Here is a 27,664-nt window from a genome sequence, read left to right as displayed (position 1 = left end):
TTCTGTCTTCTGACAGATGCCAAGTGTTGCCAGCAGTTGTTCCAGGTGCTCCTGCCAACAAGCCCCTGTAGGAAGGAGCACAGCCCCCAGTGCACGTGGCCTTTGGCTCCCTCTGGCACAGAAGCCCCCCAGGGCACAGGTCTGTGGGGCAGGAGCCGGGCACCAGCGCTGCCAGGGCATGGGGGGTGGCAGCTCTGCTTGGGCTGGGACTCTGCCACACCTGCTGATTTCAGTGCTTGCTGGGCCCCAGGGGTCAGAGCAGCATTCGTGCCCTGGCCCACACATTCCTTGTCTGTGTCACAGCCGCGGTTTAGGATGGCCACCAGCCGGGATGTGTCCCAAGGAGGCCGAGCCAGCTTCTGTGCAAGGCCCCGTGCCCTTCCCGCTGCAGGCTGCGTCGGCAGCCCTGGGGGCTCCTTCTGCTGCCCTGAGCCTGCAGAGCAGGGCAGCGTTTGCTGATGGCTTGAGCTGTTGCTAAAGATCCTGTCGGGCTGTCTGAGACACTTGGGGTGAGGAATTCCTTCACCCCTGGGCCACTTTGGGTGGGCCGGGGGCAGCCGCAGGGCAGGTGGCAGTGTGTGCAAGGGCCCTTTGTGACACGGTGCAGCATGGTCACTGTGGCATGGAATGGTGTCAAAGGAGCCTTTGTGACGTGTGGTGACATAGGAGCTGGAGGTGACAGGGCCACGCCACAGTGCTTGGAGCACGCGACGGGACAGGACGCGCCAGAGCGGTGCTGTGAGGAGCCCCCACACAGCGCGCTCGTTCGTCTCTGATCCGGAGCTTTTCCGAGGCGTTATTCCTGCAGGTGACCTCGAGGCCAGACCACAGGGCTGGGTGACCTGTGGTTTCCCTGAGGCTTCTCTTCTACAGGTGCCCTTGAGGGCAGACTGTGGGACTTGGTGCCCCACAGCTTTTCCGAGGCCTCTCGCATTGCTGCAGCAGCTGCCCTCAAGTCCAGACTGAGGGTTTTGCTGACCACAGTCCTTGACGAGGAGTCTCCCGTCCTTGTGGTGGGAGCCCTCGAGACCAGAGTGCAGGACCTGCTGTCCTGTAGTCTTCTCAGGACATTAGTCTTGCAGGGGCCTTCAAGGCACGAGCGCAGCACTTGCTGACTCGGAGCTTTTCCGAGGCATCTCTCCTGCAAGTATCCTTCAATCCAGTCAGTGACATGGAGCAGAGACCCCCAAGAGTGCCCAAGCTGGCCTGGGTGATGGAGGAGGAAGAAAGCCCTGAAAGTTCCTCAGCTGAGAAGACTGAAGAGGTGGTGCCGGTCCAGCAGCCGCAGGAGGGTGAGTGGCAGAGCTGGGCCTCAGGGCTGGTGCCTGCATCCAGCTTGGCCCTACCCCATCCCATCCCATCGGGACATGGCCAGGGACAGGACGGAAGAGGGGCCGGGCACACACCCCATAGCCCTGTGCTCCATTCCCTGGGGTATCCCAGGGCTGTCCCTGCCTGGGCAGGCCTGTGCTCTCTCCGGCCCCTCCCGCAGCCCCTCAGCTCTGGCTGCGCTCGCTCTTTGCCAGGTGCTGCCACGGACCCAACACAAGAGCAGGAACCCACCGTTGGCCGCTTCCACAGAACAGCACGGGTACCTGCAGCCATCCCCACCTGGGCTGGGCCTGCTGCCACTGCTCATCCCAGCACAGCGCTTGGAACATGCCATGGAACATCTCTCTCTTCCTGCCCTTCTCTCACAGCTGATTTACAACTTCATCAAGAGCATTCGGCCCAAAGGGACCAGCAGCACGGGCACTAGGGTCATAGCATACTCAGACGTCTTCAAACATGAATTCTCTCCTGCCCTGCTGGATTTGATTGTGGAAATGGGTGTTTCAAAACCCGACCAGGTAAGCAGCCTGTGGCCAGGCTTCGATCCCCCCATGAGTCATGTGGCTTCCCAAGCCACTGGGGCCTGCTGGGCCCTGTAAGCCTTTGAGGCCATCTCAGTGTGGTGGGAAGAGAAGCACCTCTCTGGGGAAGCTGGGGACATTATTGCCTCTGGTAGCTTTCCAAGTCTCCCCTTGCCTTCCTCAGGTGCCTGCCATGGTGAGGTACATCCACCAGTGGCTCCTGGCCAATGAGTCTGCTGAGCACAGGCTGGACAGGAGCCTGCTGAATCTCACTGAGGCACAGCCCACTGACGTGGTGATGACTCTCCTGCGTGTGGCCCCATCGTGTGACAGGTATGGGGCCCACCTGCTCAGAGGGCTCAGGACTCACCAGCCCATAACCCTGTGCAGCCTGTTCCAGGTGTCTGACCAACAGAGACTTCCAGGGCCCTCTGGCTGCTCCTTTTCCCAGCCCTGGCATGTCAGCCCTCGAGCCTGCTGCCATGCTCCCTCCCTGCCCCACAGGGCTGGGCTGCCCGGCGAGGGGCAGTGGGCAGAGGCAGAGCTGGCAACCAGCTCGGGTCCTCCCGCTGCTGCCCAGACCATGGTTCTGTGTCTGAGACCACCCTGAGACAGAGCTCTGACCCCACAGAGCTGCAGTGATCATGTGGAAGACGATCATGTCCTTACCCAAGACTGCGGAGGTGGTGCAGCAGCTACTCCTTGATGTGCTGGGGAGCTGGCCAGAGTACAGCACGTGCACCTCTGATGGGGACAGAACGGGTGTCTTTGCCCTGGCTGTGAGTTTCTGGAACTGGCCTTTGCTCTCCCCAAGGCCGCCTCTGCAGCAGCTCTCCACCCTCTTTCCCCCACTGCATCTCCCTGCCTCAGGTGCTGGGCTGAATCCTGGCCTAGGGGCAGCTTCAGGGGCACCAGGCCCGGTGCTCCCCCTGCGTCTCCCCTGGCCTCTCCCTGCCTCGCTCGGGCCCTGCCACAGGGACACCTGGGCACTGAGCGCTGTCTCGGGGTGCTTTGTCCTTTGCAGGCAACTGTGGTGATGTGGAAGATCCTCCAGGAGCCTTGCTGCCCGCGTGTAGTGATAGTGTTCTTCCCCCGCCTATTTGTGCATCTGCTCTTCCAAGTGTTCTTCAGCACTTTGGACATGCCAGAGGAGGTCGATAAATTTTGGAAGAAATGCCAGGAAGAACATGGCCTTGCCACCAGCCCCAACAGGTTCTCCATCCCAGTCCTTCTGTCCCTGCCATGTCCCCAGGGAAGGAGCCAGTGCTCCCAACATGACCTGATCTTTGCTCTGCACACAGATTTGCAGTGCAGACCCTGAAGTCCCTGCTCTGCCAAATGCAGTATGAGGGTGTGGTGGTGTCAATGGAACGCAAGCGTGCCTGGGACACGCTGCTCTGTGCTGACACCCACCACTATGCAGTGGGTCTGCTGGCCAGGTGAGACCCCCATTTCCCCTCTGTCCCCAGCATTTGTGCTCTGTGCCTGGAGTGCCCCACACCGGGGTAGAGCCAAGCAGACTGGAAAAGGCTGGGAGAGGAGGGTGCCCATAAGGAGCTGCCTCCCAAATGGCACAGGCCCCCTTGCAGGATGATGGGGAAACACCAGCGCTCTGGGAGTCAGTCCTGAGAGAGGATTGTCCCCCTGGCTCATGGTCTTAGTGCCTTTTTCCACCTTCCAGGGAACTGCGCAATGCCTCCATGCACTTGTGTAAAAGCATCTTATGCTGCCTCCTTGAGATGCTCAGCACAGAGATGCCATACTGGGATTACCCTGCCCTGGCATTCCTTGTGGAGGTGAGCGTGATGGCCAGCGCTGCCTCGCTGAGCTGCCTCCCAGCTCTCTGCCTTCTTGCAGCCGCAACTGCCCGGGACGGTGCCCGTGTCCTGTGCTGCTGCGTGGGCCCAGCCCTGCTGTGGTTCCGGGCTCCTGCCGGCCAGCCGGGTCCCCTGTCACTGCCCTGTGCTTTTCAGGTCTTGGATTGCCTGGACTTGAACGAATGCACTGACAGAATAATGGATGTCTTGTCAAGGCACCTGAAGTGCGAGTGCACAGAGATTCGTCGCCAGGTTCTCAGGGCCCTCCTTCTGCTCAGGGACCATCCCTTGCTGGTGAGAAGGAGGCAGTGGCTGCAGCTGCACTAATGCACTCGCTTGGTCTTGTCTGGGCTTTGGGTGCTGGGGCAGCTGCTCATAGCTGCCTTGCCTCCCGGTTCAGCTGCCCGAGTGCTCCGGGACATGACTTTGGTCTCTGAGGCCTGAGGCAGCAGGGTGGCGTTTCACAAATTGTGTTCTGCACAGACCGAAAGAATGTGGAACATGAGCGAAAGCCTCGTGGAGCTCCTGCAAGACAATGACAGTGACGTGGTCAGAATGACCATCATGCTCCTCAGCTATTTGTTCCTGGATAATAGCGCCCCGATAGCCAGCCCCATTGCCCTACAGCTGGCTGAGGCAGTCCTGCCACTCTTTGACCACGTAAGGCTCTGTGCCCCCAGCCACAGCCACCGGGCACGGCCCACACACTTAGTGCCCTGTGCATTTTTAGGCTTGTGGCAATGGGAGCGTGGAGCAGCTGATGCTGAGGTCTTTTGTCCTTCCTTTTGTGCAGGATGATATGCAGGTGCAGGTGCTCTCCATGTTTGTCTTTCGAACATTGATGACTTTTATAGTAGAAGAAGGAAAAAGGCCCCTTAAGATACATGTGCGGCGGAGCCAACTACCACTTGTCTTCCACTGCCATGATGAGAATCGGTGTGTGGCAGAGGTGAGGACTCGTGGGCTGCTGGTGTCCCCCTGGCAGCGGGCTTGGCTGCGTCCTGCTCTGGTGCCTGGCAGGCTGCAGCCTCCTCCAGGCCTTGGCACAGGGATGGGGATCCTGTGTCCTGGGCTGTGGGGCCATCTCTGCTGCTCTGCTGCTCTCCAGGCCTCTAGGACAACACTGCGCTGTGTGGCCAAGTTCCGAAATAGGCCGGAACTTGAAAAACCTATGAAGAAGGAGAAAGTCTGGAAGTTTGCCGAGTGCCTGGTAAGGACGGCCTGCATGTACCAGATTCAGCCTGGAGAAACCCCCTGAGCGCGGTGTTCGCTGTGTGTGCTTGCCAGCTCTGGCCTAGACCAGCGCTGCACGCAAGGGCCGCACGGGCTCTTCTCCAGGCTCCTGTGGCCCAGAGCCGAGTGCCCAGGGAAAACCAGTCCTGCGGGACTGCGTGGTGGCACCGTGGCTCCCCGGGTCGCAGCCGGCCCTCTGCCCCTGCAGAGCCCGGCGCCAGTGGCTGCCGGCTGTGCCTCAGGACTGGGTAGCCATGGGAGGCCGGGGCCGGGCGCGGGCAGCGCCTGGCAAAGGGCTGGAGCCCACCCCGTCCCTTCCATGCCTCCGCTCTCTGCAGCTGACAGAGGACGACACCCGAGTCGCCAATTACCTACGGCAGGCACTGCAGTACCTGCAGAGCCCACAGGAGTCCCTGAGAGCAGCGGCCATCAGGTTCATTGGTGAGCTTGGGTGCCACAGCTCGGCCCCAGCCCCGCCTGCTGCCCCGGCAGTGCCGTCCGGGCACGGCGCCGCGGAGCCCCGGCTGCCCACGGGGCTGCTGCCAACCTCTCGCAGCCATGCCCTTGGGCGTCAGAATGGGGCAAGGGCCCGGGCTGAGCCCTGCCAGGCCAGGAGGGCGAGTGGCCACAGGGCTGGCAGCACCATGGGAAGGGAGCTGTGCCACTGGGCCTGTGACAGGCTCTGTGTTCGCAGGGCTCGCCGGGAGGACAGTGAGGAGGCATCCGCAAGACCTCGAGGTGCTCTGCAGAGGTGAGTGAGCACAGCCGGCTGTCAGCAGGGAATGGCAGGAGGAGCTGCCGTTCCTGTCCTGGCTGCCAAGGACTCTGCAGTCTGTGCCGACGGGGATCAGCGTGGGCTGAGCACACAGAGATTTCAGGGATGCGTGAGGGATTTGTGGCCAGCAGCTTCGGGCTGATCCCCTTGGTCCCTGCTCCCTCCTGGCCATGGCTAAAGCTGGGTGGGATAGCCCTGGCAGAGAGGTGTCCTCGGATCCTCACAGATCAGGGGGATCTGACCGTGGCTCTGTTTCTCTCTCTTCCAGCCCTTGAACACACGACAGATGACAGAAGCGGTGCCGTGTCAGACCTTGCACTTGAAACATTGTATGTCCTCCGGGCAATACAGAGTGGGCGATATTCCATCTTCCAGAGGCTTCAACATCGGTTCCGCAGGGCATGGAGGACACGACCTCATCTGTCGGGCCTCAACTGGCTGAGCTGCTGGAGATCGGCAGAGAGCTGATCTGGGAGGCTCTGTCTCCTGGGGCCACCTGAGCCAGCAGGGGTTTCCTTTTTCTTGAAGATTGTTCTTTTCTTCTTTTAGTCTTTCTATAGTATACGAATATAGGATGTTTTATAATACACAGAATCCCAGGGTCTTTCTTTTGCTGCCCAGGGTGTGTCAGACACCGGGGAAGAGGGGGAGAAGGGTGCTTGTTCTCAACAAGCTGCCCACGGGTGCAGTGTTACAGGGAAAATGGCCAGAAGCCTCTTGGTCTTTGCCGGCTCTGCTGGAGCCTTTGTGCTGGCGGTACAGTGGGTGGGCAGCGGCTGCAGCTGCGGGGATCCATGCGAGACCGGTGCCTGGAGATGACCACGACCCCTGTCCCAGCCAGGAAGCGCCATCGGTGTCCTCCTGCCCGGGTGTTGCTGGCTGGATCGCTGAGGGCTCCGTGGTGCCTCTTGCTCAGGCTCGTCTGCAGCTCCTGTGGGGCTGCAGTGCTGCTGCCGGGCTCGTTGGCCAGGCTGCGGGAGACCCTGAAGTGACGATGTGCCGGGAGGCCATGAAGGGATGAGGGGCTGTGGAGGCCCTGATGGGAAAGGGCAGTGGGAAGGCACGAGGGCCATATGTGAGGAAGTGGGTGGCAGGAGGCTATAAGGGGACAGGAGGCACCTGAGGGGCCGGGGCAGTGGGAAGCCCTGAGGAATTGAGTGTCTGAGGTCATAAGCAGCCCCCCAGCAGCTGCCTTGCTCCTGACACCTGATTGCTCTGGTGCTTTCCCTAAGGCTTTTCCAGGCCTGTGGCAGAAGCCTTCGAGGCCAGGACACCACCCCAGCAGCAGGGTGAGGACACCCCTGAGATCCCCCGGCTGGGCTGGCTGCGCATGGCCAGGAGGCAGAGGCAGAGCTGGTGGCCAGTCCACAGTGCTGTCACCAAGGCTCCCTGACACAGAGCTCTGGGCCACCAGAGCTACTGCCACCGGCTGCGGCCCGCGCGGTTTGTGCCCTGTGGATTTTCAGGCTTGTGCCAATGGGAGCGTGGAGCTGCTGATGCTGAGGTGTTTTTTCCTTACTTTCTCGCAGGATGACATGCTGGTACAGGTGCTCTCCATGTTTGTCTTTGGAACATTGATGATTTTTGTAGTAGAAGAAGGAAAAAGGGCCCTGAAGATACACCAGCGGCAGAGCCAGCTACCACTTGTCTTCCACTGCCATGATGAGAATCAGTTTGTGGCAGAGGTGAGGACTCGTGGGTTACTGGTGCCCCCCTGGCAGCGGGCTTGGCTGCCTCCTGCTCTGGTGCCTGGCAGGCTGCAGCCTCCTCCAGGCCTTGGCACAGGAACACTGGTCCTGTGTCCTGGGCTGTGGGGCCATCTCTGCTGCTCTGCTGCTCTCCAGGCCTCTAGGACTACACCGTGCTGTGTGGCCAAGTTCCGAAATAGGCCAGAACCTGAAAAACCTACAAAGGAGAAAGTCTGGAAGTTTGCCGAGTGCCTGGTAAGGATGGCCTGCATGTACCAGATTCAGCCTGGAGAAACCCCCTGAGCGCGGTGTTCGCTGTGTGTGCTTGACAGCTCTGGCCTAGGCGTGCGCTGCACGTGACGGGACAGGACGCGCCAGAGCGGTGCTGTGAGGAGCCCCCACACAGCGCGCTCGTTCGTCTCTGATCCGGAGCTTTTCCGAGGCGTTATTCCTGCAGGTGACCTCGAGGCCAGACCACAGGGCTGGGTGACCTGTGGTTTCCCTGAGGCTTCTCTTCTACAGGTGCCCTTGAGGGCAGACTGTGGGACTTGGTGCCCCACAGCTTTTCCGAGGCCTCTCGCATTGCTGCAGCAGCTGCCCTCAAGTCCAGACTGAGGGTTTTGCTGACCACAGTCCTTGACGAGGAGTCTCCCGTCCTTGTGGTGGGAGCCCTCGAGACCAGAGTGCAGGACCTGCTGTCCTGTAGTCTTCTCAGGACATTAGTCTTGCAGGGGCCTTCAAGGCACGAGCGCAGCACTTGCTGACTCGGAGCTTTTCCGAGGCATCTCTCCTGCAAGTATCCTTCAATCCAGTCAGTGACATGGAGCAGAGAGCCCCCAAGAGTGCCCAAGCTGGCCTGGGTGATGGAGGAGGAAGAAAGCCCTGAAAGTTCCTCAGCTGAGAAGACTGAAGAGGTGGTGCCGGTCCAGCAGCCGCAGGAGGGTGAGTGGCAGAGCTGGGCCTCAGGGCTGGTGCCTGCATCCAGCTTGGCCCTACCCCATCCCATCCCATCGGGACATGGCCAGGGACAGGACGGAAGAGGGGCCGGGCACACACCCCATAGCCCTGTGCTCCATTCCCTGGGGTATCCCAGGGCTGTCCCTGCCTGGGCAGGCCTGTGCTCTCCGGCCCCTCCCGCAACCCCTCAGCTCTGGCTGCGCTCGCTCTTTGCCAGGTGCTGCCACGGACCCAACACAAGAGCAGGAACCCACCGTTGGCCGCTTCCACAGAACAGCACGGGTACCTGCAGCCATCCCCACCTGGGCTGGGCCTGCTGCCACTGCTCATCCCAGCACAGCGCTTGGAACATGCCATGGAACATCTCTCTCTTCCTGCCCTTCTCTCACAGCTGATTTACAACTTCATCAAGAGCATTCGGCCCAAAGGGACCAGCAGCACGGGCACTAGGGTCATAGCATACTCAGACGTCTTCAAACATGAATTCTCTCCTGCCCTGCTGGATTTGATTGTGGAAATGGGTGTTTCAAAACCCGACCAGGTAAGCAGCCTGTGGCCAGGCTTCGATCCCCCCATGAGTCATGTGGCTTCCCAAGCCACTGGGGCCTGCTGGGCCCTGTAAGCCTTTGAGGCCATCTCAGTGTGGTGGGAAGAGAAGCACCTCTCTGGGGAAGCTGGGGACATTATTGCCTCTGGTAGCTTTCCAAGTCTCCCCTTGCCTTCCTCAGGTGCCTGCCATGGTGAGGTACATCCACCAGTGGCTCCTGGCCAATGAGTCTGCTGAGCACAGGCTGGACAGGAGCCTGCTGAATCTCACTGAGGCACAGCCCACTGACGTGGTGATGACTCTCCTGCGTGTGGCCCCATTGTGTGACAGGTATGGGGCCCACCTGCTCAGAGGGCTCAGGACTCACCAGCCCATAACCCTGTGCAGCCTGTTCCAGGTGTCTGACCAACAGAGACTTCCAGGGCCCTCTGGCTGCTCCTTTTCCCAGCCCTGGCATGTCAGCCCCCGAGCCTGCTGCCATGCTCCCTCCCTGCCCCACAGGACCGGGCTGCCCGGTGAGGGGCAGTGGGCAGAGGCAGAGCTGGCAGCCAGCTCAGGTCCTCCTGCTGCTGCCCAGACCATGGTTCTGTGTCTGAGACCACCCTGAGACAGAGCTCTGACCCCACAGAGCTGCAGTGATCATGTGGAAGACGATCATGTCCTTACCCAAGACTGCGGAGGTGGTGCAGCAGCTGCTCCTTGATGTGCTGGGGAGCTGGCCAGAGTACAGCACGTGCACCTCTGATGGGGACAGAACGGGTGTCTTTGCCCTGGCTGTGAGTTTCTGGAACTGGCCTTTGCCCTCCAGCAGCTCTCCACCCTCCTTCCCCCACTGCATCTCCCTGCCTCAGGTGCTGGGCTGAATCCTGGCCTAGGGGCAGCTTCAGGGGCACCAGGCCCGGTGCTCCCCCTGCGTCTCCCCTGGCCTCTCCCTGCCTCGCTCGGGCCCTGCCACAGGGACACCTGGGCACTGAGCGCTGTCTCGGGGTGCTTTGTCCTTTGCAGGCAACTGTGGTGATGTGGAAGATCCTCCAGGAGCCTTGCTGCCCGCGTGTAGTGATAGTGTTCTTCCCCCGCCTATTTGTGCATCTGCTCTTCCAAGTGTTCTTCAGCACTTTGGACATGCCAGAGGAGGTCGATAAATTTTGGAAGAAATGCCAGGAAGAACATGGCCTTGCCACCAGCCCCAACAGGTTCTCCATCCCAGTCCTTCTGTCCCTGCCATGTCCCCAGGGAAGGAACCAGTGCTCCCAACATGACCTGATCTTTGCTCTGCACACAGATTTGCAGTGCAGACCCTGAAGTCCCTGCTCTGCCAAATGCAGTATGAGGGTGTGGTGGTGTCAATGGAACGCAAGCGTGCCTGGGACACGCTGCTCTGTGCTGACACCCACCACTATGCAGTGGGTCTGCTGGCCAGGTGAGACCCCCATTTCCCCTCTGTCCCCAGCATTTGTGCTCTGTGCCTGGAGTGCCCCACACCGGGGTAGAGCCAAGCAGACTGGAAAAGGCTGGGAGAGGAGGGTGCCCATAAGGAGCTGCCTCCCAAATGGCACAGGCCCCCTTGCAGGATGATGGGGAAACACCAGCGCTCTGGGAGTCAGTCCTGAGAGAGGATTGTCCCCCTGGCTCATGGTCTTAGTGCCTTTTTCCACCTTCCAGGGAACTGCGCAATGCCTCCATGCACTTGTGTAAAAGCATCTTATGCTGCCTCCTTGAGATGCTCAGCACAGAGATGCCATACTGGGATTACCCTGCCCTGGCATTCCTTGTGGAGGTGAGCGTGATGGCCAGCGCTGCCTCGCTGAGCTGCCTCCCAGCTCTCTGCCTTCTTGCAGCCGCAACTGCCCGGGACGGTGCCCGTGTCCTGTGCTGCTGCGTGGGCCCAGCCCTGTGTGGTTCCGGGCTCCTGCCGGCCAGCCGGGTCCCCTGTCACTGCCCTGTGCTTTTCAGGTCTTGGATTGCCTGGACTTGAACGAATGCACTGACAGAATAATGGATGTCTTGTCAAGGCACCTGAAGTGCGAGTGCACAGAGATTCGTCGCCAGGTTCTCAGGGCCCTCTTTCTGCTCAGGGACCATCCCTTGCTGGTGAGAAGGAGGCAGTGGCTGCAGCTGCACTAATGCACTCGCTTGGTCTTGTCTGGGCTTTGGGTGCTGGGGCAGCTGCTCATAGCTGCCTTGCCTCCCGGTTCAGCTGCCCGAGTGCTCCGGGACATGACTTTGGTCTCTGAGGCCTGAGGCAGCAGGGTGGCATTTCACAAATTGTGTTCTGCACAGACTGAAAGAATGTGGAACATGAGCGAAAGCCTCGTGGAGCTCCTGCAAGACAATGACAGTGACGTGGTCAGAATGACCATCATGCTCCTCAGCTATTTGTTCCTGGATAATAGCGCTCCCATAGCCAGCCCCATTGCCCTACAGCTGGCTGAGGCAGTCCTGCCACTCTTTGACCACGTAAGGCTCTGTGCCCCCAGCCACAGCCACCGGGCACGGCCCACACACTTAGTGCCCTGTGCATTTTGAGGCTTGTGGCAATGGGAGCGTGGAGCAGCTGATGCTGAGGTCTTTTGTCCTTCCTTTTGTGCAGGATGATATGCAGGTGCAGGTGCTCTCCATGTTTGTCTTTCGAACATTGATGACTTTTATAGTAGAAGAAGGAAAAAGGCCCCTTAAGATACATGTGCGGCGGAGCCAACTACCACTTGTCTTCCACTGCCATGATGAGAATCGGTGTGTGGCAGAGGTGAGGACTCGTGGGCTGCTGGTGTCCCCCTGGCAGCGGGCTTGGCTGCCTCCTGCTCTGGTGCCTGGCAGGCTGCAGCCTCCTCCAGGCCTTGGCACAGGGATGGGGATCCTGTGTCCTGGGCTGTGGGGCCATCTCTGCTGCTCTGCTGCTCTCCAGGCCTCTAGGACAACACTGCGCTGTGTGGCCAAGTTCCGAAATAGGCCGGAACTTGAAAAACCTATGAAGAAGGAGAAAGTCTGGAAGTTTGCCGAGTGCCTGGTAAGGACGGCCTGCATGTACCAGATTCAGCCTGGAGAAACCCCCTGAGCGCGGTGTTCGCTGTGTGTGCTTGCCAGCTCTGGCCTAGACCAGCGCTGCACGCAAGGGCCGCACGGGCTCTTCTCCAGGCTCCTGTGGCCCAGAGCCGAGTGCCCAGGGAAAACCAGTCCTGCGGGACTGCGTGGTGGCACCGTGGCTCCCCGGGTCGCAGCCGGCCCTCTTCCCCTGCAGAGCCCGGCGCCAGTGGCTGCCGGCTGTGCCTCAGGACTGGGCAGCCATGGGAGGCCGGGGCCGGGCGCGGGCAGCGCCTGGCAAAGGGCTGGAGCCCACCCCGACCCTTCCCTGCCTCCGCTCTCTGCAGCTGACAGAGGACGACACCCGAGTCGCCAATTACCTACGGCAGGCACTGCAGTACCTGCAGAGCCCACAGGAGTCCCTGAGAGCAGCGGCCATCAGGTTCATTGGTGAGCTTGGGTGCCACAGCTCGGCCCCAGCCCCGCCTGCTGCCCCGACAGTGCCGTCCGGGCACGGCGCCGCGGAGCCCCGGCTGCCCACGGGGCTGCTACCGACCTCTTGCAGCCATGCCCTTGGGCGTCAGAATGGGGCAAGGGCCTGGGCTGAGCCCTGCCAGGCCAGGAGGGCGAGTGGCCACAGGGCTGGCAGCACCATGGGAAGGGAGCTGTGCCACTGGGCCTGTGACAGGCTCTGTGTTCGCAGGGCTCGCCGGGAGGACAGTGAGGAGGCATCCGCAAGACCTCGAGGTGCTCTGCAGAGGTGAGTGAGCACAGCCGGCTGTCAGCAGGGAATGGCAGGAGGAGCTGCCGTTCCTGTCCTGGCTGCCAAGGACTCTGCAGTCTGTGCCGACGGGGATCAGCGTGGGCTGAGCACACAGAGATTTCAGGGATGCGTGAGGGATTTGTGGCCAGCAGCTTCGGGCTGATCCCCTTGGTCCCTGCTCCCTCCTGGCCATGGCTAAAGCTGGGTAGGATAGCCCTGGCAGAGAGGTGTCCTCGGATCCTCACAGATCAGGGGGATCTGACCGTGGCTCTGTTTCTCTCTCTTCCAGCCCTTGAACACACGACAGATGACAGAAGCGGTGCCGTGTCAGACCTTGCACTTGAAACATTGTATGTCCTCCGGGCAATACAGAGTGGGCGATATTCCATCTTCCAGAGGCTTCATCATCGGTTCCGCAGGGCATGGAGGACACGACCTCATCTGTCGGGCCTCAACTGGCTGAGCTGCTGGAGATCGGCAGAGAGCTGATCTGGGAGGTTCTGTCTCCTGGGGCCACCTGAGCCAGCAGGGGTTTCCTTTTTCTTGAAGATTGTTCTTTTCTTCTTTTAGTCTTTCTATAGTATACGAATATAGGATGTTTTCTAATACACAGAATCCCAGGGTCTTTCTTTTGCTGCCCAGGGTGTGTCAGACACCGGGGAAGAGGGGGAGAAGGGTGCTTGTTCTCAACAAGCTGCCCACGGGTGCAGTGTTACAGGGAAAATGGCCAGAAGCCTCTTGGTCTTTGCCGGCTCTGCTGGAGCCTTTGTGCTGGCGGCACAGTGGGTGGGCAGCGGCTGCAGCTGCGGGGATCCATGCGAGACCGGTGCCTGGAGATGACCACGACCCCTGTCCCAGCCAGGAAGCGCCATCGGTGTCCTCCTGCCCGGGTGTTGCTGGCTGGATCGCTGAGGGCTCCGTGGTGCCTCTTGCCCAGGCTCGTCTGCAGCTCCTGTGGGGCTGCAGTGCTGCTGCCGGGCTCGTTGGCCAGGCTGCGGGAGACCCTGAAGTGACGATGTGCCGGGAGGCCATGAAGGGATGAGGGGCTGTGGAGGCCCTGATGGGAAAGGGCAGTGGGAAGGCACGAGGGCCATATGTGAGGAAGTGGGTGGCAGGAGGCTACAAGGGGACAGGAGGCACCTGAGGGGCCGGGGCAGTGGGAAGCCCTGAGGAATTGAGTGTCAGAGGTCATAAGCAGCCCCCCAGCAACTGCCTTGCTCCTGACACCTGATTGCTCTGGTGCTTTCCCTAAGGCTTTTCCAGGCCTGTGGCAGAAGCCTTCGAGGCCAGGACACCACCCCAGCAGCAGGGTGAGGACACCCCTGAGATGCCCCGGCTGGGCTGGCTGCGCATGGCCAGGAGGCAGAGGCAGAGCTGGTGGCCAGTCCACAGTGCTGTCACCAAGGCTCCCTGACACAGAGCTCTGGGCCACCAGAGCTACTGCCACCGGCTGCGGCCCGCGCGGTTTGTGCCCTGTGGATTTTCAGGCTTGTGCCAATGGGAGTGTGGAGCTGCTGATGCTGAGGTGTTTTTTTCTTCCTTTCTCACAGGATGACATGCTGGTACAGGTGCTCTCCATGTTTGTCTTTGGAACATTGATGATTTTTGTAGTAGAAGAAGGAAAAAGGGCCCTGAAGATACACCAGTGGCAGAGCCAGCTACCACTTGTCTTCCACTGCCATGATGAGAATCAGTTTGTGGCAGAGGTGAGGACTCGTGGGTTACTGGTGCCCCCCTGGTAGCGGGCTTGGCTGCCTCCTGCTCTGGTGCCTGGCAGGCTGCAGCCTCCTCCAGGCCTTGGCACAGGAACACTGGTCCTGTGTCCTGGGCTGTGGGGCCATCTCTGCTGCTCTGCTGCTCTCCAGGCCTCTAGGACTACACCGTGCTGTGTGGCCAAGTTCCGAAATAGGCCAGAACCTGAAAAACCTATGAAGGAGAAAGTCTGGAAGTTTGCCGAGTGCCTGGTAAGGATGGCCTGCATGTACCAGATTCAGCCTGGAGAAGCCTCCTGAGCACGGTACTCACTGTGTGTGCTTGACAGCTCTGGCCTAGGCCTGCGCTGCACGCGACGGGACAGGACGCGCCAGAGCAGTGCTGTGAGGAGCCCCCACACAGCGCGCTCGTTCGTCTCTGATCCGGAGCTTTTCCGAGGCGTTATTCCTGCAGGTGACCTTGAGGCCAGACCACAGGGCTGGGTGACCTGTGGTTTCCCTGAGGCTTCTCTTCTACAGGTGCCCTTGAGGGCAGACTGTGGGACTTGGTGCCCCACAGCTTTTCCGAGGCCTCTCGCATTGCTGCAGCAGCTGCCCTCAAGTCCAGACTGAGGGTTTTGCTGACCACAGTCCTTGACGAGGAGTCTCCCGTCCTTGTGGTGGGAGCCCTCGAGACCAGAGTGCAGGACCTGCTGTCCTGTAGTCTTCTCAGGACATTAGTCTTGCAGGGGCCTTCAAGGCACGAGCGCAGCACTTGCTGACTCGGAGCTTTTCCGAGGCATCTCTCCTGCAAGTATCCTTCAATCCAGTCAGTGACATGGAGCAGAGAGCCCCAAGAGTGCCCAAGCTGGCCTGGGTGATGGAGGAGGAAGAAAGCCCTGAAAGTTCCTCAGCTGAGAAGACTGAAGAGGTGGTGCCGGTCCAGCAGCCGCAGGAGGGTGAGTGGCAGAGCTGGGCCTCAGGGCTGGTGCCTGCATCCAGCTTGGCCCTACCCCATCCCATCCCATCGGGACATGGCCAGGGACAGGACGGAAGAGGGGCCGGGCACACACCCCATAGCCCTGTGCTCCATTCCCTGGGGTATCCCAGGGCTGTCCCTGCCTGGGCAGGCCTGTGCTCTCCGGCCCCTCCCGCAGCCCCTCAGCTCTGGCTGCGCTCGCTCTTTGCCAGGTGCTGCCACGGACCCAACACAAGAGCAGGAACGCACCGTTGGCCGCTTCCACAGAACAGCACGGGTACCTGCAGCCATCCCCACCTGGGCTGGGCCTGCTGCCACTGCTCATCCCAGCACAGCGCTTGGAACATGCCATGGAACATCTCTCTCTTCCTGCCCTTCTCTCACAGCTGATTTACAACTTCATCAAGAGCATTCGGCCCAAAGGGACCAGCAGCACGGGCACTAGGGTCATAGCATACTCAGACGTCTTCAAACATGAATTCTCTCCTGCCCTGCTGGATTTGATTGTGGAAATGGGTGTTTCAAAACCCGACCAGGTAAGCAGCCTGTGGCCAGGCTTCGATCCCCCCATGAGTCATGTGGCTTCCCAAGCCACTGGGGCCTGCTGGGCCCTGTAAGCCTTTGAGGCCATCTCAGTGTGGTGGGAAGAGAAGCACCTCTCTGGGGAAGCTGGGGACATTATTGCCTCTGGTAGCTTTCCAAGTCTCCCCTTGCCTTCCTCAGGTGCCTGCCATGGTGAGGTACATCCACCAGTGGCTCCTGGCCAATGAGTCTGCTGAGCACAGGCTGGACAGGAGCCTGCTGAATCTCACTGAGGCACAGCCCACTGACGTGGTGATGACTCTCCTGCGTGTGGCCCCATTGTGTGACAGGTATGGGGCCCACCTGCTCAGAGGGCTCAGGACTCACCAGCCCATAACCCTGTGCAGCCTGTTCCAGGTGTCTGACCAACAGAGACTTCCAGGGCCCTCTGGCTGCTCCTTTTCCCAGCCCTGGCATGTCAGCCCCCGAGCCTGCTGCCATGCTCCCTCCCTGCCCCAGAGGACCGGGCTGCCCGGTGAGGGGCAGTGGGCAGAGGCAGAGCTGGCAGCCAGCTCAGGTCCTCCTGCTGCTGCCCAGACCATGGTTCTGTGTCTGAGACCACCCTGAGACAGAGCTCTGACCCCACAGAGCTGCAGTGATCATGTGGAAGACGATCATGTCCTTACCCAAGACTGCGGAGGTGGTGCAGCAGCTGCTCCTTGATGTGCTGGGGAGCTGGCCAGAGTACAGCACGTGCACCTCTGATGGGGACAGAACGGGTGTCTTTGCCCTGGCTGTGAGTTTCTGGAACTGGCCTTTGCCCTCCAGCAGCTCTCCACCCTCCTTCCCCCACTGCATCTCCCTGCCTCAGGTGCTGGGCTGAATCCTGGCCTAGGGGCAGCTTCAGGGGCACCAGGCCCGGTGCTCCCCCTGCGTCTCCCCTGGCCTCTCCCTGCCTCGCTCGGGCCCTGCCACAGGGACACCTGGGCACTGAGCGCTGTCTCGGGGTGCTTTGTCCTTTGCAGGCAACTGTGGTGATGTGGAAGATCCTCCAGGAGCCTTGCTGCCCGCGTGTAGTGATAGTGTTCTTCCCCCGCCTATTTGTGCATCTGCTCTTCCAAGTGTTCTTCAGCACTTTGGACATGCCAGAGGAGGTCGATAAATTTTGGAAGAAATGCCAGGAAGAACATGGCCTTGCCACCAGCCCCAACAGGTTCTCCATCCCAGTCCTTCTGTCCCTGCCATGTCCCCAGGGAAGGAACCAGTGCTCCCAACATGACCTGATCTTTGCTCTGCACACAGATTTGCAGTGCAGACCCTGAAGTCCCTGCTCTGCCAAATGCAGTATGAGGGTGTGGTGGTGTCAATGGAACGCAAGCGTGCCTGGGACACGCTGCTCTGTGCTGACACCCACCACTATGCAGTGGGTCTGCTGGCCAGGTGAGACCCCCATTTCCCCTCTGTCCCCAGCATTTGTGCTCTGTGCCTGGAGTGCCCCACACCGGGGTAGAGCCAAGCAGACTGGAAAAGGCTGGGAGAGGAGGGTGCCCATAAGGAGCTGCCTCCCAAATGGCACAGGCCCCCTTGCAGGATGATGGGGAAACACCAGCGCTCTGGGAGTCAGTCCTGAGAGAGGATTGTCCCCCTGGCTCATGGTCTTAGTGCCTTTTTCCACCTTCCAGGGAACTGCGCAATGCCTCCATGCACTTGTGTAAAAGCATCTTATGCTGCCTCCTTGAGATGCTCAGCACAGAGATGCCATACTGGGATTACCCTGCCCTGGCATTCCTTGTGGAGGTGAGCGTGATGGCCAGCGCTGCCTCGCTGAGCTGCCTCCCAGCTCTCTGCCTTCTTGCAGCCGCAACTGCCCGGGACGGTGCCCGTGTCCTGTGCTGCTGCGTGGGCCCAGCCCTGTGTGGTTCCGGGCTCCTGCCGGCCAGCCGGGTCCCCTGTCACTGCCCTGTGCTTTTCAGGTCTTGGATTGCCTGGACTTGAACGAATGCACTGACAGAATAATGGATGTCTTGTCAAGGCACCTGAAGTGCGAGTGCACAGAGATTCGTCGCCAGGTTCTCAGGGCCCTCCTTCTGCTCAGGGACCATCCCTTGCTGGTGAGAAGGAGGCAGTGGCTGCAGCTGCACTAATGCACTCGCTTGGTCTTGTCTGGGCTTTGGGTGCTGGGGCAGCTGCTCATAGCTGCCTTGCCTCCCGGTTCAGCTGCCCGAGTGCTCCGGGACATGACTTTGGTCTCTGAGGCCTGAGGCAGCAGGGTGGCGTTTCACAAATTGTGTTCTGCACAGACTGAAAGAATGTGGAACATGAGCGAAAGCCTCGTGGAGCTCCTGCAAGACAATGACAGTGACGTGGTCAGAATGACCATCATGCTCCTCAGCTATTTGTTCCTGGATAATAGCGCTCCCATAGCCAGCCCCATTGCCCTACAGCTGGCTGAGGCAGTCCTGCCACTCTTTGACCACGTAAGGCTCTGTGCCCCCAGCCACAGCCACCGGGCGCGGCCAACACACTTAGTGCCCTGTGCATTTTTAGGCTTGTGGCAATGGGAGCGTGGAGCAGCTGATGCTGAGGTCTTTTGTCCTTCCTTTTGTGCAGGATGATATGCAGGTGCAGGTGCTCTCCATGTTTGTCTTTCGAACATTGATGACTTTTATAGTAGAAGAAGGAAAAAGGCCCCTTAAGATATATGTGCGGCGGAGCCAACTACCACTTGTCTTCCACTGCCATGATGAGAATCGGTGTGTGGCAGAGGTGAGGACTCGTGGGCTGCTGGTGTCCCCCTGGCAGCGGGCTTGGTTGCCTCCTGCTCTGGTGCCTGGCAGGCTGCAGCCTCCTCCAGGCCTTGGCACAGGGATGGGGATCCTGTGTCCTGGGCTGTGGGGCCATCTCTGCTGCTCTGCTGCTCTCCAGGCCTCTAGGACAACACTGCGCTGTGTGGCCAAGTTCCGAAATAGGCCGGAACTTGAAAAACCTATGAAGAAGGAGAAAGTCTGGAAGTTTGCCGAGTGCCTGGTAAGGACGGCCTGCATGTACCAGATTCAGCCTGGAGAAACCCCCTGAGCGCGATGCTCACAGTGTGTGCTTGCCAGCTCTGGCCTAGACCAGCGCTGCACGCAAGGGCCGCACGGGCTCTTCTCCAGGCTCCTGTGGCCCAGAGCCGAGTGCCCAGGGAAAACCAGTCCTGCGGGACTGCGTGGTGGCACCGTGGCTCCCCGGGTCGCAGCCGGCCCTCTGCCCCTGCAGAGCCCGGCGCCAGCGGCTGCCGGCCGTGCCTCAGGGCTGGGCAGCCATGGGAGGCCGGGGCCGGGCACGGGCAGCGCCTGGCAAAGGGCTGGAGCCCACCCCGACCCTTCCCTGCCTCCGCTCTCTGCAGCTGACAGAGGACGACACCCGAGTCGCCAATTACCTACGGCAGGCACTGCAGTACCTGCAGAGCCCACAGGAGTCCCTGAGAGCAGCGGCCATCAGGTTCATTGGTGAGCTGGGGCTCCCTCTCCGCCACAGCTCGGCCCCAGCCCCGCCTGCTGCCCCGGCAGTGCCGTCCGGGAACGGCACCGCGGAGCCCCGGCTGCCCACGGGGCTGCTACCGACCTCTCGCAGCCATGCCCTTGGGCGTCAGAATGGGGCAAGGGCCTGGGCTGAGCCCTGCCGGGCCAGGAGGGCGAGTGGCCACAGGGCTGGCAGCACCATGGGAAGGGAGCTGTGCCACTGGGCCTGTGACAGGCTCTGTGTTCGCAGGTCTCGCCGGGAGGACAGTGAGGAGGCATCCGCAAGACCTCGAGGTGCTCTGCAGAGGTGAGTGAGCACAGCCGGCTGTCAGCAGGGAATGGCAGGAGGAGCTGCCATTCCTGTCCTGGCTGCCAAGGACTCTGCAGCTTGTGCCGACGGGGATCAGCGTGGGCTGAGCACACAGAGATTTCAGGGATGCGTGAGGGATTTGTGGCCAGCAGCTTCGGGCTGATCCCCTTGGTCTCTGCTCCCTCCTGGCCATGGCTAAAGTTGGGTGGGATAGCCCTGGCAGAGAGGTGTCCTTGGATCCTCACAGATCAGGGGGATCTGACCGTGGCTCTGTTTCTCTCTCTTCCAGCCCTTGAACACACGACAGATGACAGAAGCGGTGCCGTGTCAGACCTTGCACTTGAAACATTGTATGTCCTCCGGGCAATACAGAGTGGGCGATATTCCATCTTCCAGAGGCTTCACCATCGGTTCCGCAGGGCATGGAGGACACGACCTCATCTGTCGGGCCTCAACTGGCTGAGCTGCTGGAGATCGGCAGAGAGCTGATCTGGGAGGCTCTGTCTCCTGGGGCCACCTGAACCAGCAGGGGTTTCCTTTTTCTTGAAGATTGTTCTTTTCTTCTTTTAGTCTTTCTATAGTATACGAATATAGGATGTTTTATAATACACAGAATCCCAGGATCTTTCTTTTGCTGCCCAGGGTGTGTCAGACACCGGGGAAGAGGGGGAGAAGGGTGCTTGTTCTCAACAAGCTGCCCACGGGTGCAGTGTTACAGGGAAAATGGCCAGAAGCCTCTTGGTCTTTGGCGGCTCTGCTGCTGCCTTTGTGCTGGCGGCACAGTGGGTGGGCAGCGGCTGCAGCTGCGGGGATCCATGCGAGACCGGTGCCTGGAGATGACCACGACCCCTGTCCCAGCCAGGAAGCGCCATCAGTGTCCTCCTGCCCGGGTGTTGCTTGCTGGATCGCTGAGGGCTCCGTGGTGCCTCTTGCTCAGGCTCGTCTGCAGCTCCTGTGGGGCTGCAGTGCTGCTGCCGGGCTCGTTGGCCAGGCTGCGGGAGACCCTGAAGTGACGATGTGCCGGGAGGCCATGAAGGGATGAGGGGCTGTGGAGGTCCTGATGGGAAAGGGCAGTGGGAAGGCACGAGGGCCATGTGTGAGGAAGTGGGTGGCAGGAGGCTACAAGGGGACAGGAGGCACCTGAGGGGCCGGGGCAGTGGGAAGCCCTGAGGAATTGAGTGTCAGAGGTCATAAGCAGCCCCCCAGCAGCCGCCTTGCTCCTGACACCTGATTGCTCTGGTGCTTTCCCTAAGGCTTTTCCAGGCCTGTGGCAGAAGCCTTCGAGGCCAGGACACCACCCCAGCAGCAGGGTGAGGACACCCCTGAGATCCCCCGGCTGGGCTGGCTGCGCATGGCCAGGAGGCAGAGGCAGAGCTGGTGGCCAGTCCACAGTGCTGTCACCAAGGCTCTCTGACACAGAGCTCTGGGCCACCAGAGCTACTGCCACCGGCTGCGGCCCGCGCGGTTTGTGCCCTGTGGATTTTCAGGCTTGTGCCAATGGGAGCGTGGAGCTGCTGATGCTGAGGTGTTTTTTTCTTCCTTTCTCGCAGATTGACATGATGGTACAGGTGCTCTCCATGTTTGTCTTTCGAACATTGATGATTTTTGTAGTAGAAGGAGGAAAAAGGGCCCTGAAGATACACCAGTGGCAGAGCCAGCTACCACTTGTCTTCCACTGCCATGATGAGAATCAGTTTGTGGCAGAGGTGAGGACTCGTGGGTTGCTGGTGCCCCCCTGGCAGCGGGCTTGGCTGCCTCCTGCTCTGGTGGGTGCCAGATTGCAGCCTCCTCCAGGCCTTGGCACAGGGATGGGGATCCTGTGTCCTGGGCTGTGGGGCCATCTCTGCTGCTCTGCTGATCTCCAGGCCTCTAGAACAACACTGCGCTGTGTGGCCAAGTTCTGAAATAGGCCAGAACTTGAAAAACCTATGAAGAAGGAGAAAGTCTGGAAGTTTGCCGAGTGCCTGCTAAAGACGGCCTGCATGTACCAGATTCAGCCTGGAGAAGCCCCCTGAGTGCGATGCTCGCTGTGTGTGCTTGACAGCTGCGGCCTAGGCCTGCGCTGCACGCAAAGGCCGCACCGGCTCTTCTCCAGGCTCCAGCGACCCTGAGCCGGGTGCCCAGGGAAACCCAGTCCTTCGGGACTGAGTGGCGGCAACGCGGCTCCCCGGGCCGCAGCCGGCCCTCTGCCCCTGCAGAGCACGGCGCCAGCGCCTGCCAGCCGTGCCTCAGGGCTGGGCAGCCAGGGGAGGTCGAGGCCGGGCGCAGGCAGCGCCTGGCAAAGGGCCGGAGCCCACCCCAACCCTTCCCTGCCGCCGAGCTCTGCAATTGACAGAGGACGACACACGAGTCGCCAATTACCTACGGCAGGCACTGCAGTTCCTGCAGAGCCCACAGGAGTCCCTAAGAGCAGCAGCCATCCGGTTCATAGGTGAGCTTGGACTCCCTCTCTGCCACAGCTCGGCCCCAGCTCCGCCTGCTGCTCCGGCAGTGCCGTCCGGGCACGGCGCCGCGGAGCCCCGGCTGCCCTCGGGGCTGCTACCGACCTCTCGCAGCCATGCCCTTGGGCGTCAGAATGGGGCAAGGGCCTGGGCTGAGCCCTGCCGGGCCAGGAGGACGAGTGGCCACAGGGCTGGCAGCACCGCAGGCAAGGAGCTGTTCCACTGGGCCTGTGACAGGCTCTGTGTTCGCAGGGCTCGCCGGGAGGACAGTGAGGAGGCATCCGCAAGACCTCGAGGTGCTCTGCAGAGGTGAGTGAGCACAGCCGGCTGTCAGCAGGGAATGGCAGGAGGAGCTGCCGTTCCTGTCCTGGCTGCCAAGGACTCTGCAGTCTGTGCCGACGGGGATCAGCGTGGGCTGAGCACACAGAGATTTCAGGGTCGCGTGAGGGATTTGTGGCCAGCAGCTTCGGGCTGATCCCCTTGGTCTCTGCTCCCTCCTGGCCATGGCTAAAGTCGGGTGGGATAGCCCTGGCAGAGAGGTGTCCTTGGATCCTCACAGATCAGGGGGATCTGACCGTGGCTCTGTTTCTCTCTCTTCCAGCCCTTGAACACATGACAGACAACAGAAGCGGTGCCGTGTCAGACCTTGCACTTGAAACATTGTATGTCCTCCGGGCAATACAGAGTGGGTGATATTCCATCTTCCAGAGGCTTCAACATCGGTTCCGCAGGGCATGGAGGACACGACCTCATCTGTCGGGCCTCAACTGGCTGAGCTGCTGGAGATCTGTAGAGAGCTGATGTAGGAGGCTCTGTCTACTGGGGCCACCTGAGCCAGTAGTGGTTTCCTTTTCTTGAAGATTGTTCCTTTTTTGTTTTAATGTTTCTTTAGTATATGAATATAAGACATTTTATAATACACAGAGTCCCAGGATCTTTCTTTTGCTGCCCAGGGTCTGCAGGACAGTGGGGAAGAGGGGGAGAAGGGTGCTTGTTCTCAACAAGCTGCCCACGGGTGCAGTGTTACAGGGAAAATGGCCAGAAGCCTCTTGGCCTTTGGTGGCTCTGCTGGAGTCTTTGTGCTGGTGGCACAGTGGGTGGGCAGCGGCTACAGCTGCGGGGATCCATGCGAGACCGGTGCCTGGAGATGGCCACGACCCCTGTCCCAGCCAGGAAGCGCCATCGGTGTCCTCCTGCCCGGGTGTTGCTTGCTGGATCGCTGAGGGCTCCGTGGTGCCTCTTGCTCGTTGTGCTGCTGCCGGGCTCGTTGGCCAGGCTGCGGGAGACCCTGAAGTGACGATGTGCCGGGAGGCCATGAAGGGATGAGTGGCTGTGGAGGCCCTGATGGGAAAGGGCAGTGGGAAGGCACGAGGGCCATGTGTGAGGAAGTGGGTGGCAGGAGGCTACAAGGGGACAGGAGGCACCTGAGGGGCCGGGGCAGTGGGAAGCCCTGAGGAATTGAGTGTCAGAGGTCATAAGCAGCCCCCCAACAGCCGCCTTGTTCCTGACACCTGGTTGCGCTGGTGCTTTCCCTAAGGCTTTTCCAGGCCTGTGGCAGAAGCCTTCGAGGCCAGGACACCAACCCAGCAGCAGGGTGAGGACACCCCTGAGATCCCCCGGCTGGGCTGGCTGCGCATGGCCAGGAGGCAGAGGCAGGGCTGGTGGCCAGTCCACAGTGCTGTCACCAAGGCTCCCTGACACAGAGCTCTGGGCCGCCAGAGCTGCTGCCACCATGGCGAGGGCAGCAGTCTCCCCTCTAGTAGGGCTGCCCCAGCTACTCCGCACCCCACAGAAACAGCACCAGAGCGTGCACAGGAACAGTAGCACCCTAAATGCCGTCACCTGCTCAACGCAGCATCCGCACCAGCCAGGATGCCAAACCGGGAGAAACAGTGGGCACAGTTGCCTGTGCTTTGCGAAAGGCTTCATCATCTTTGCCCGCAATGGTCTGCTCTTGACTTGCCAGCCTAACAGCAACACTTGGCAGCTTCAGCTGCAGCTTGTCCTCCTGACTGGCTCCAGTGCTGTGCTCGAGGGCAGAACTCGCCTTCCACAGGCAGTGTCCCAAGGCAGCGGCATCAGTGCCATCGTGAGGCAAAGACTCTGATGGGCCATGAACCTGCTCTGCACCTGCCCTCCCTCTCCTCCATGCAAAACGTCTTAAAGACACGTGTCAGCTTTGAAACTAAATCTTGGGACTTGCTTGGAAACAAGGAAGAAGCAGCATGTGCTGAAGGAAAGCAGGGATTTCTATGGCTCAGTTTGCTCTCCACTTGGGGAATCACTGAATCCCAGAGCACCTTGTCTTGGGAAGTATCATAAGGATCATCCAGTTCCAACCACCCTGCCATGGCCACAGGTGGTGTGCAGGCACAGCTGTCACTAGAATTGGAGGAGCACTTTTCCATGTGTACCTTTTCCTCTCCTGGATTTCAAGCTAACATGAAAAAATCAGCCGGTTACAGCTGAATTTTGTACCTCATAAGACTAGGAACAGGAATCTCCAATGGGCCATGGTATGTCCATTCAGCCTTTGTTAGATCATGCATTTGGATCTCAGCCCTGTGCACCCCAGGCACAGGCACCAGGCCGGTCCATTTCAGTATCCCAAAGTCTTTGTGGATTCCTGTGCATGCACGCTGAAGCTCCTGAATACATTCTTGCATTCCCATTTACTGCTGTGCAGGGCATGTGAACACAGGATAATAGCCTGTTTGGCTGATTCTTGGCTTTTCTGCTCCTGCCTATATGTCTCACGACTATATGCTGATGTAAATGTGTAGCTGAACACCAGGGACTTTTTCTGTAGTTTCTAAAACTAAAACCTTGTGTGGTTGTTCAGACACTCTAAAATCCAGGGTGAAAATGACAGCTTTGATATTTTAGAATCCCAGAAATTTTGACATGTGATTTTCTGGTGAAGGATTTTAATGCTAATAAAAAAATTACAAAAATATTAAACTTATTTCATTGGCAACCCCTTTTAAATGGCATCAGCACACGTACAGGAACGGGGTATGACACTGGGGACAGTTCTTGGCAGTTAATGGCTTCAGATTTGGGAGATTAAGTTTTGGCCTGAGGTTCACCCAGGATTTAAAGTTTCCCAGGGCTTGATCGACTGGTCAGCATGTAATTTTCACTAAGTGCAGAAGGATGTAACAGCAGAAACTTCTGGAGAATGTGTCCTAGGGATAGGGAGAAAACCTTCAAAATGATCAGTAGGCTCTGGAAAACTTCTTTAAAAAAATTAAAAATAGATGTAGCCTAGTGACTTTTCAGGCATGGCTCTTTGGGTCTGGAGGAAATGTTTGCCTTGCATCAGCTACAAATTTGTGGCAATGACCCTGTAAGAGCTGTTCTTTCTGACCTGACAGGCATAGGAAAGCCTCTGAAACTTCAAATATTTGAAGTTTCAAAGGCTGAAAGTAATGAAGTGAGGCTATTGGGGGATATAGCGAGGGTTTTGGTGGATTATATGAAGGGACAGGCCACTAGATACTCTACAAGGCCTGGCTACCTAACGTTGTTGTGGGAACTGACTATGAAGACATACACATGGGATACATGACCGGAGACACAGCCACTGACGAATGTAGTTGTAATTGTAGCTGTGATTAAGGAAACCAGCTGGGAGGTAGTGTCCTTGGACCATTGATAAGAAGACAGATCAAAAGAAGGGAGTGTATAGGCAGCTTGGACGTCAACATCTAGGGATCTGGAAGTGGCTTTGACTATAGGCCAGGGTCCCAGGCCAGTTTACGCTATCATGTATTCGTGTGATCAGTATACACAAACCAATTGCTGTTAGCATATAGACGCGTGGACAATAGCCACAAACCAATCATATGTAAGCACAAAGCGCGTGAACCCTTGCTTTGCACTATGAATGTAACCCTCAGATGCTCAATAAACTGAGCACTGACCATTCCTCTAAGAGGCTTCGTCTTTGACTCCGAAACGCCCTCTTGCGACATGAGCCCTCTGAGGTTCTGCTGCAGACTGTGATGTTTCGGAACACCCATCTGGTATTCCTGTAGTTTTGTTTGCTGTAACCAGTGCTTTTTGTTGCTTCACTCTGAACGTCCGCCTCCTGCAACACTGGTAGAAGTTGCGGAGGATGAAGCTGTGTCCGTTGGACCTGAATGCCAAAAGGATCAGACACTGCATAGGATCACAGAATCATTTCAGTTGGAAAAGATCTCCAAGACCTTCCAGTCCAACTTGTGCCCAATGCCCACCTTGTTTCCAGCCCAGAGCACTGAGTGCCACGTCCAGGTGTTTCCTGAACACCTCCAGTGATGGGGACTCCAAACCTCCCTGGGCAGCCCCTTCCAGTGCCTGACCACCCTTCCCATGGAGAAATTCCTGCTGGTGTCCACCCTGACCTCCCCTGGCCCAGCTTGAGGCCGTTCCCTCCCCTCCTGTCCCTGTTCCCTGGAGCAGAGCCTGACCCCCCTGGCTGTCCCCTCCTGTCAGGGAGTTGTGCAGAGCCACAAGGGCCCCCCAGAGCCTCCTTTTCTCCAGGCTGAGCCCCTGTCCCAGCTCCCTCAGCCTCTCCTCATATGACTTAAATGTGTGGCAGAGGGTATCAACTTAAGCCTGTGTGTGAGCATTTAGAAAAATTGGAATCTCAAAGGCTTCTTCTCCTTCCCAGGGGGTCAAGGGCTGGAGAATATTCAGCAGCCCACGGGCAGTGTCTGCATGGGCTGTATGACTTTCTGCCAATATCTCAAGGAACACACAGATGAGCTATGAAGATAATCAAAGCTGAGGCAGTTGTGTCTGTGAATTATGAATCAGGTCTCAAATCCTCAGTTCATCTGAGCAAAATTTAGAAGCCTTTCTCCTACCTCTATCAGCTGATGTCAATGGTAATCTTCTGCAGGTGTGGTGAGGTTACTCAGAAAATCATAGAACACTTTGGGTTGAAAAGGATCTGAAAGCCCATCTTGTTCTGATCTGTCTGCCCATGAGCAAGGACACCTTCCACTATCCCAGGTTTCTCCAAGCCCCATCCAACCTTCCCTGGAGCACTTCACAGGATGGGGCCACAGCTTCTCTGGGCACCTTGTGCCAGGGCCTCACCACCCTCAGAGGGAGCAATTCCTTCCCAATATCCCATTTAACCCTGTTCTCTGGCAGTGGAAAGCCATCCCCCCTTGTTCTGTCATGCCATGCCCATGGTGAAGAGCTTCTCAGCAATCTTTTGATTTTGCTAAATGGCACACTGCAAAAGCTATGGAAAAACAGAGCTATGGAAAATTCAGTGCTGTGAATTTACTTGTTTTTTCTTTTATCAGAAGGCACATCATTAGCTTTCATCTGTCATCTGAATGTCCAGGAAACAAGGGGTCAGGAATAGTTTCTCAGTGCCTGGGATGCTGTTTAGACTGTTTTTAGCATACAGGCATGTGATGATACTGGATGATTTACATTTTAAAGGAAAATGCGTCTTGTAATTACCAAAATTTCACTCACAAAGAGAAATTATTGTTCCAGTTGTCTGGGAACAGAGCTGACTTGATTGCTGGGAGTGAAAGGAGTCTGAAAATAGTCATCTA

At 58.8% G+C, this 27,664-nt stretch overlaps 2 protein-coding genes and 1 long non-coding RNA gene across 3 annotated transcripts; all 3 read left to right on the top strand.

Annotated features, from left to right (window-relative positions):
- Positions 1-1,171: 1,171 nt before the first annotated feature.
- On the top strand, positions 1,172-6,180 carry LOC117011381. Its single transcript, XM_033086737.1, has 15 exons — positions 1,172-1,292; positions 1,527-1,591; positions 1,701-1,850; positions 2,038-2,186; positions 2,485-2,632; positions 2,878-3,065; positions 3,155-3,292; positions 3,535-3,649; positions 3,827-3,964; positions 4,154-4,330; positions 4,464-4,619; positions 4,779-4,880; positions 5,242-5,344; positions 5,598-5,654; positions 5,947-6,180. The coding sequence occupies exons 1-15, from the start codon at positions 1,172-1,174 to the stop codon at positions 6,144-6,146; spliced, it is 2,007 nt and encodes a 668-aa protein (XP_032942628.1). The 3' UTR covers positions 6,147-6,180.
- Positions 6,181-8,229: 2,049 nt separating this feature from the next.
- Positions 8,230-13,143, top strand: LOC117011380. The gene is made up of 15 exons (XM_033086736.1): positions 8,230-8,308; positions 8,541-8,605; positions 8,715-8,864; positions 9,052-9,200; positions 9,499-9,646; positions 9,876-10,063; positions 10,153-10,290; positions 10,533-10,647; positions 10,824-10,961; positions 11,151-11,327; positions 11,461-11,616; positions 11,776-11,877; positions 12,239-12,341; positions 12,595-12,651; positions 12,944-13,143. The coding sequence occupies exons 1-15, from the start codon at positions 8,230-8,232 to the stop codon at positions 13,141-13,143; spliced, it is 1,965 nt and encodes a 654-aa protein (XP_032942627.1).
- A 5,410-nt stretch (positions 13,144-18,553) lies between these two features.
- On the top strand, positions 18,554-19,331 carry LOC117011383. Its single transcript, XR_004420941.1, has 3 exons — positions 18,554-18,612; positions 18,772-18,873; positions 19,235-19,331. It is a non-coding gene; the product is annotated as an uncharacterized LOC117011383 (long non-coding RNA).
- The last annotated feature ends 8,333 nt before the right edge of the window (positions 19,332-27,664 follow it).

Source organism: Catharus ustulatus, unplaced genomic scaffold (genome assembly GCF_009819885.2).
Source record: "Catharus ustulatus isolate bCatUst1 unplaced genomic scaffold, bCatUst1.pri.v2 scaffold_127_arrow_ctg1, whole genome shotgun sequence".
Taxonomy (NCBI): domain Eukaryota; kingdom Metazoa; phylum Chordata; class Aves; order Passeriformes; family Turdidae; genus Catharus; species Catharus ustulatus.
The sequence above is the reverse complement of the archived record's forward strand: the minus strand, read 5'-3'. Positions and strand labels throughout refer to the sequence as shown.

Coding starts and splice junctions, on each gene's coding strand:
- LOC117011381 (XM_033086737.1), top strand. CDS start 1,172: ATGGAGCAGAGACCCCCAAGAGTGCCCAAGCTGGCCTGGGTGATGGAG. Junction 1,293..1,526: donor GGTCCAGCAGCCGCAGGAGG/GTGAGTGGCAGA, acceptor GCTCTTTGCCAG/GTGCTGCCACGGACCCAACA. Junction 4,331..4,463: donor TCCTGCCACTCTTTGACCAC/GTAAGGCTCTGT, acceptor CCTTTTGTGCAG/GATGATATGCAGGTGCAGGT.
- LOC117011380 (XM_033086736.1), top strand. CDS start 8,230: ATGGAGGAGGAAGAAAGCCCTGAAAGTTCCTCAGCTGAGAAGACTGAA. Junction 9,201..9,498: donor GTGGCCCCATTGTGTGACAG/GTATGGGGCCCA, acceptor CTGACCCCACAG/AGCTGCAGTGATCATGTGGA. Junction 10,064..10,152: donor CTTGCCACCAGCCCCAACAG/GTTCTCCATCCC, acceptor CTCTGCACACAG/ATTTGCAGTGCAGACCCTGA.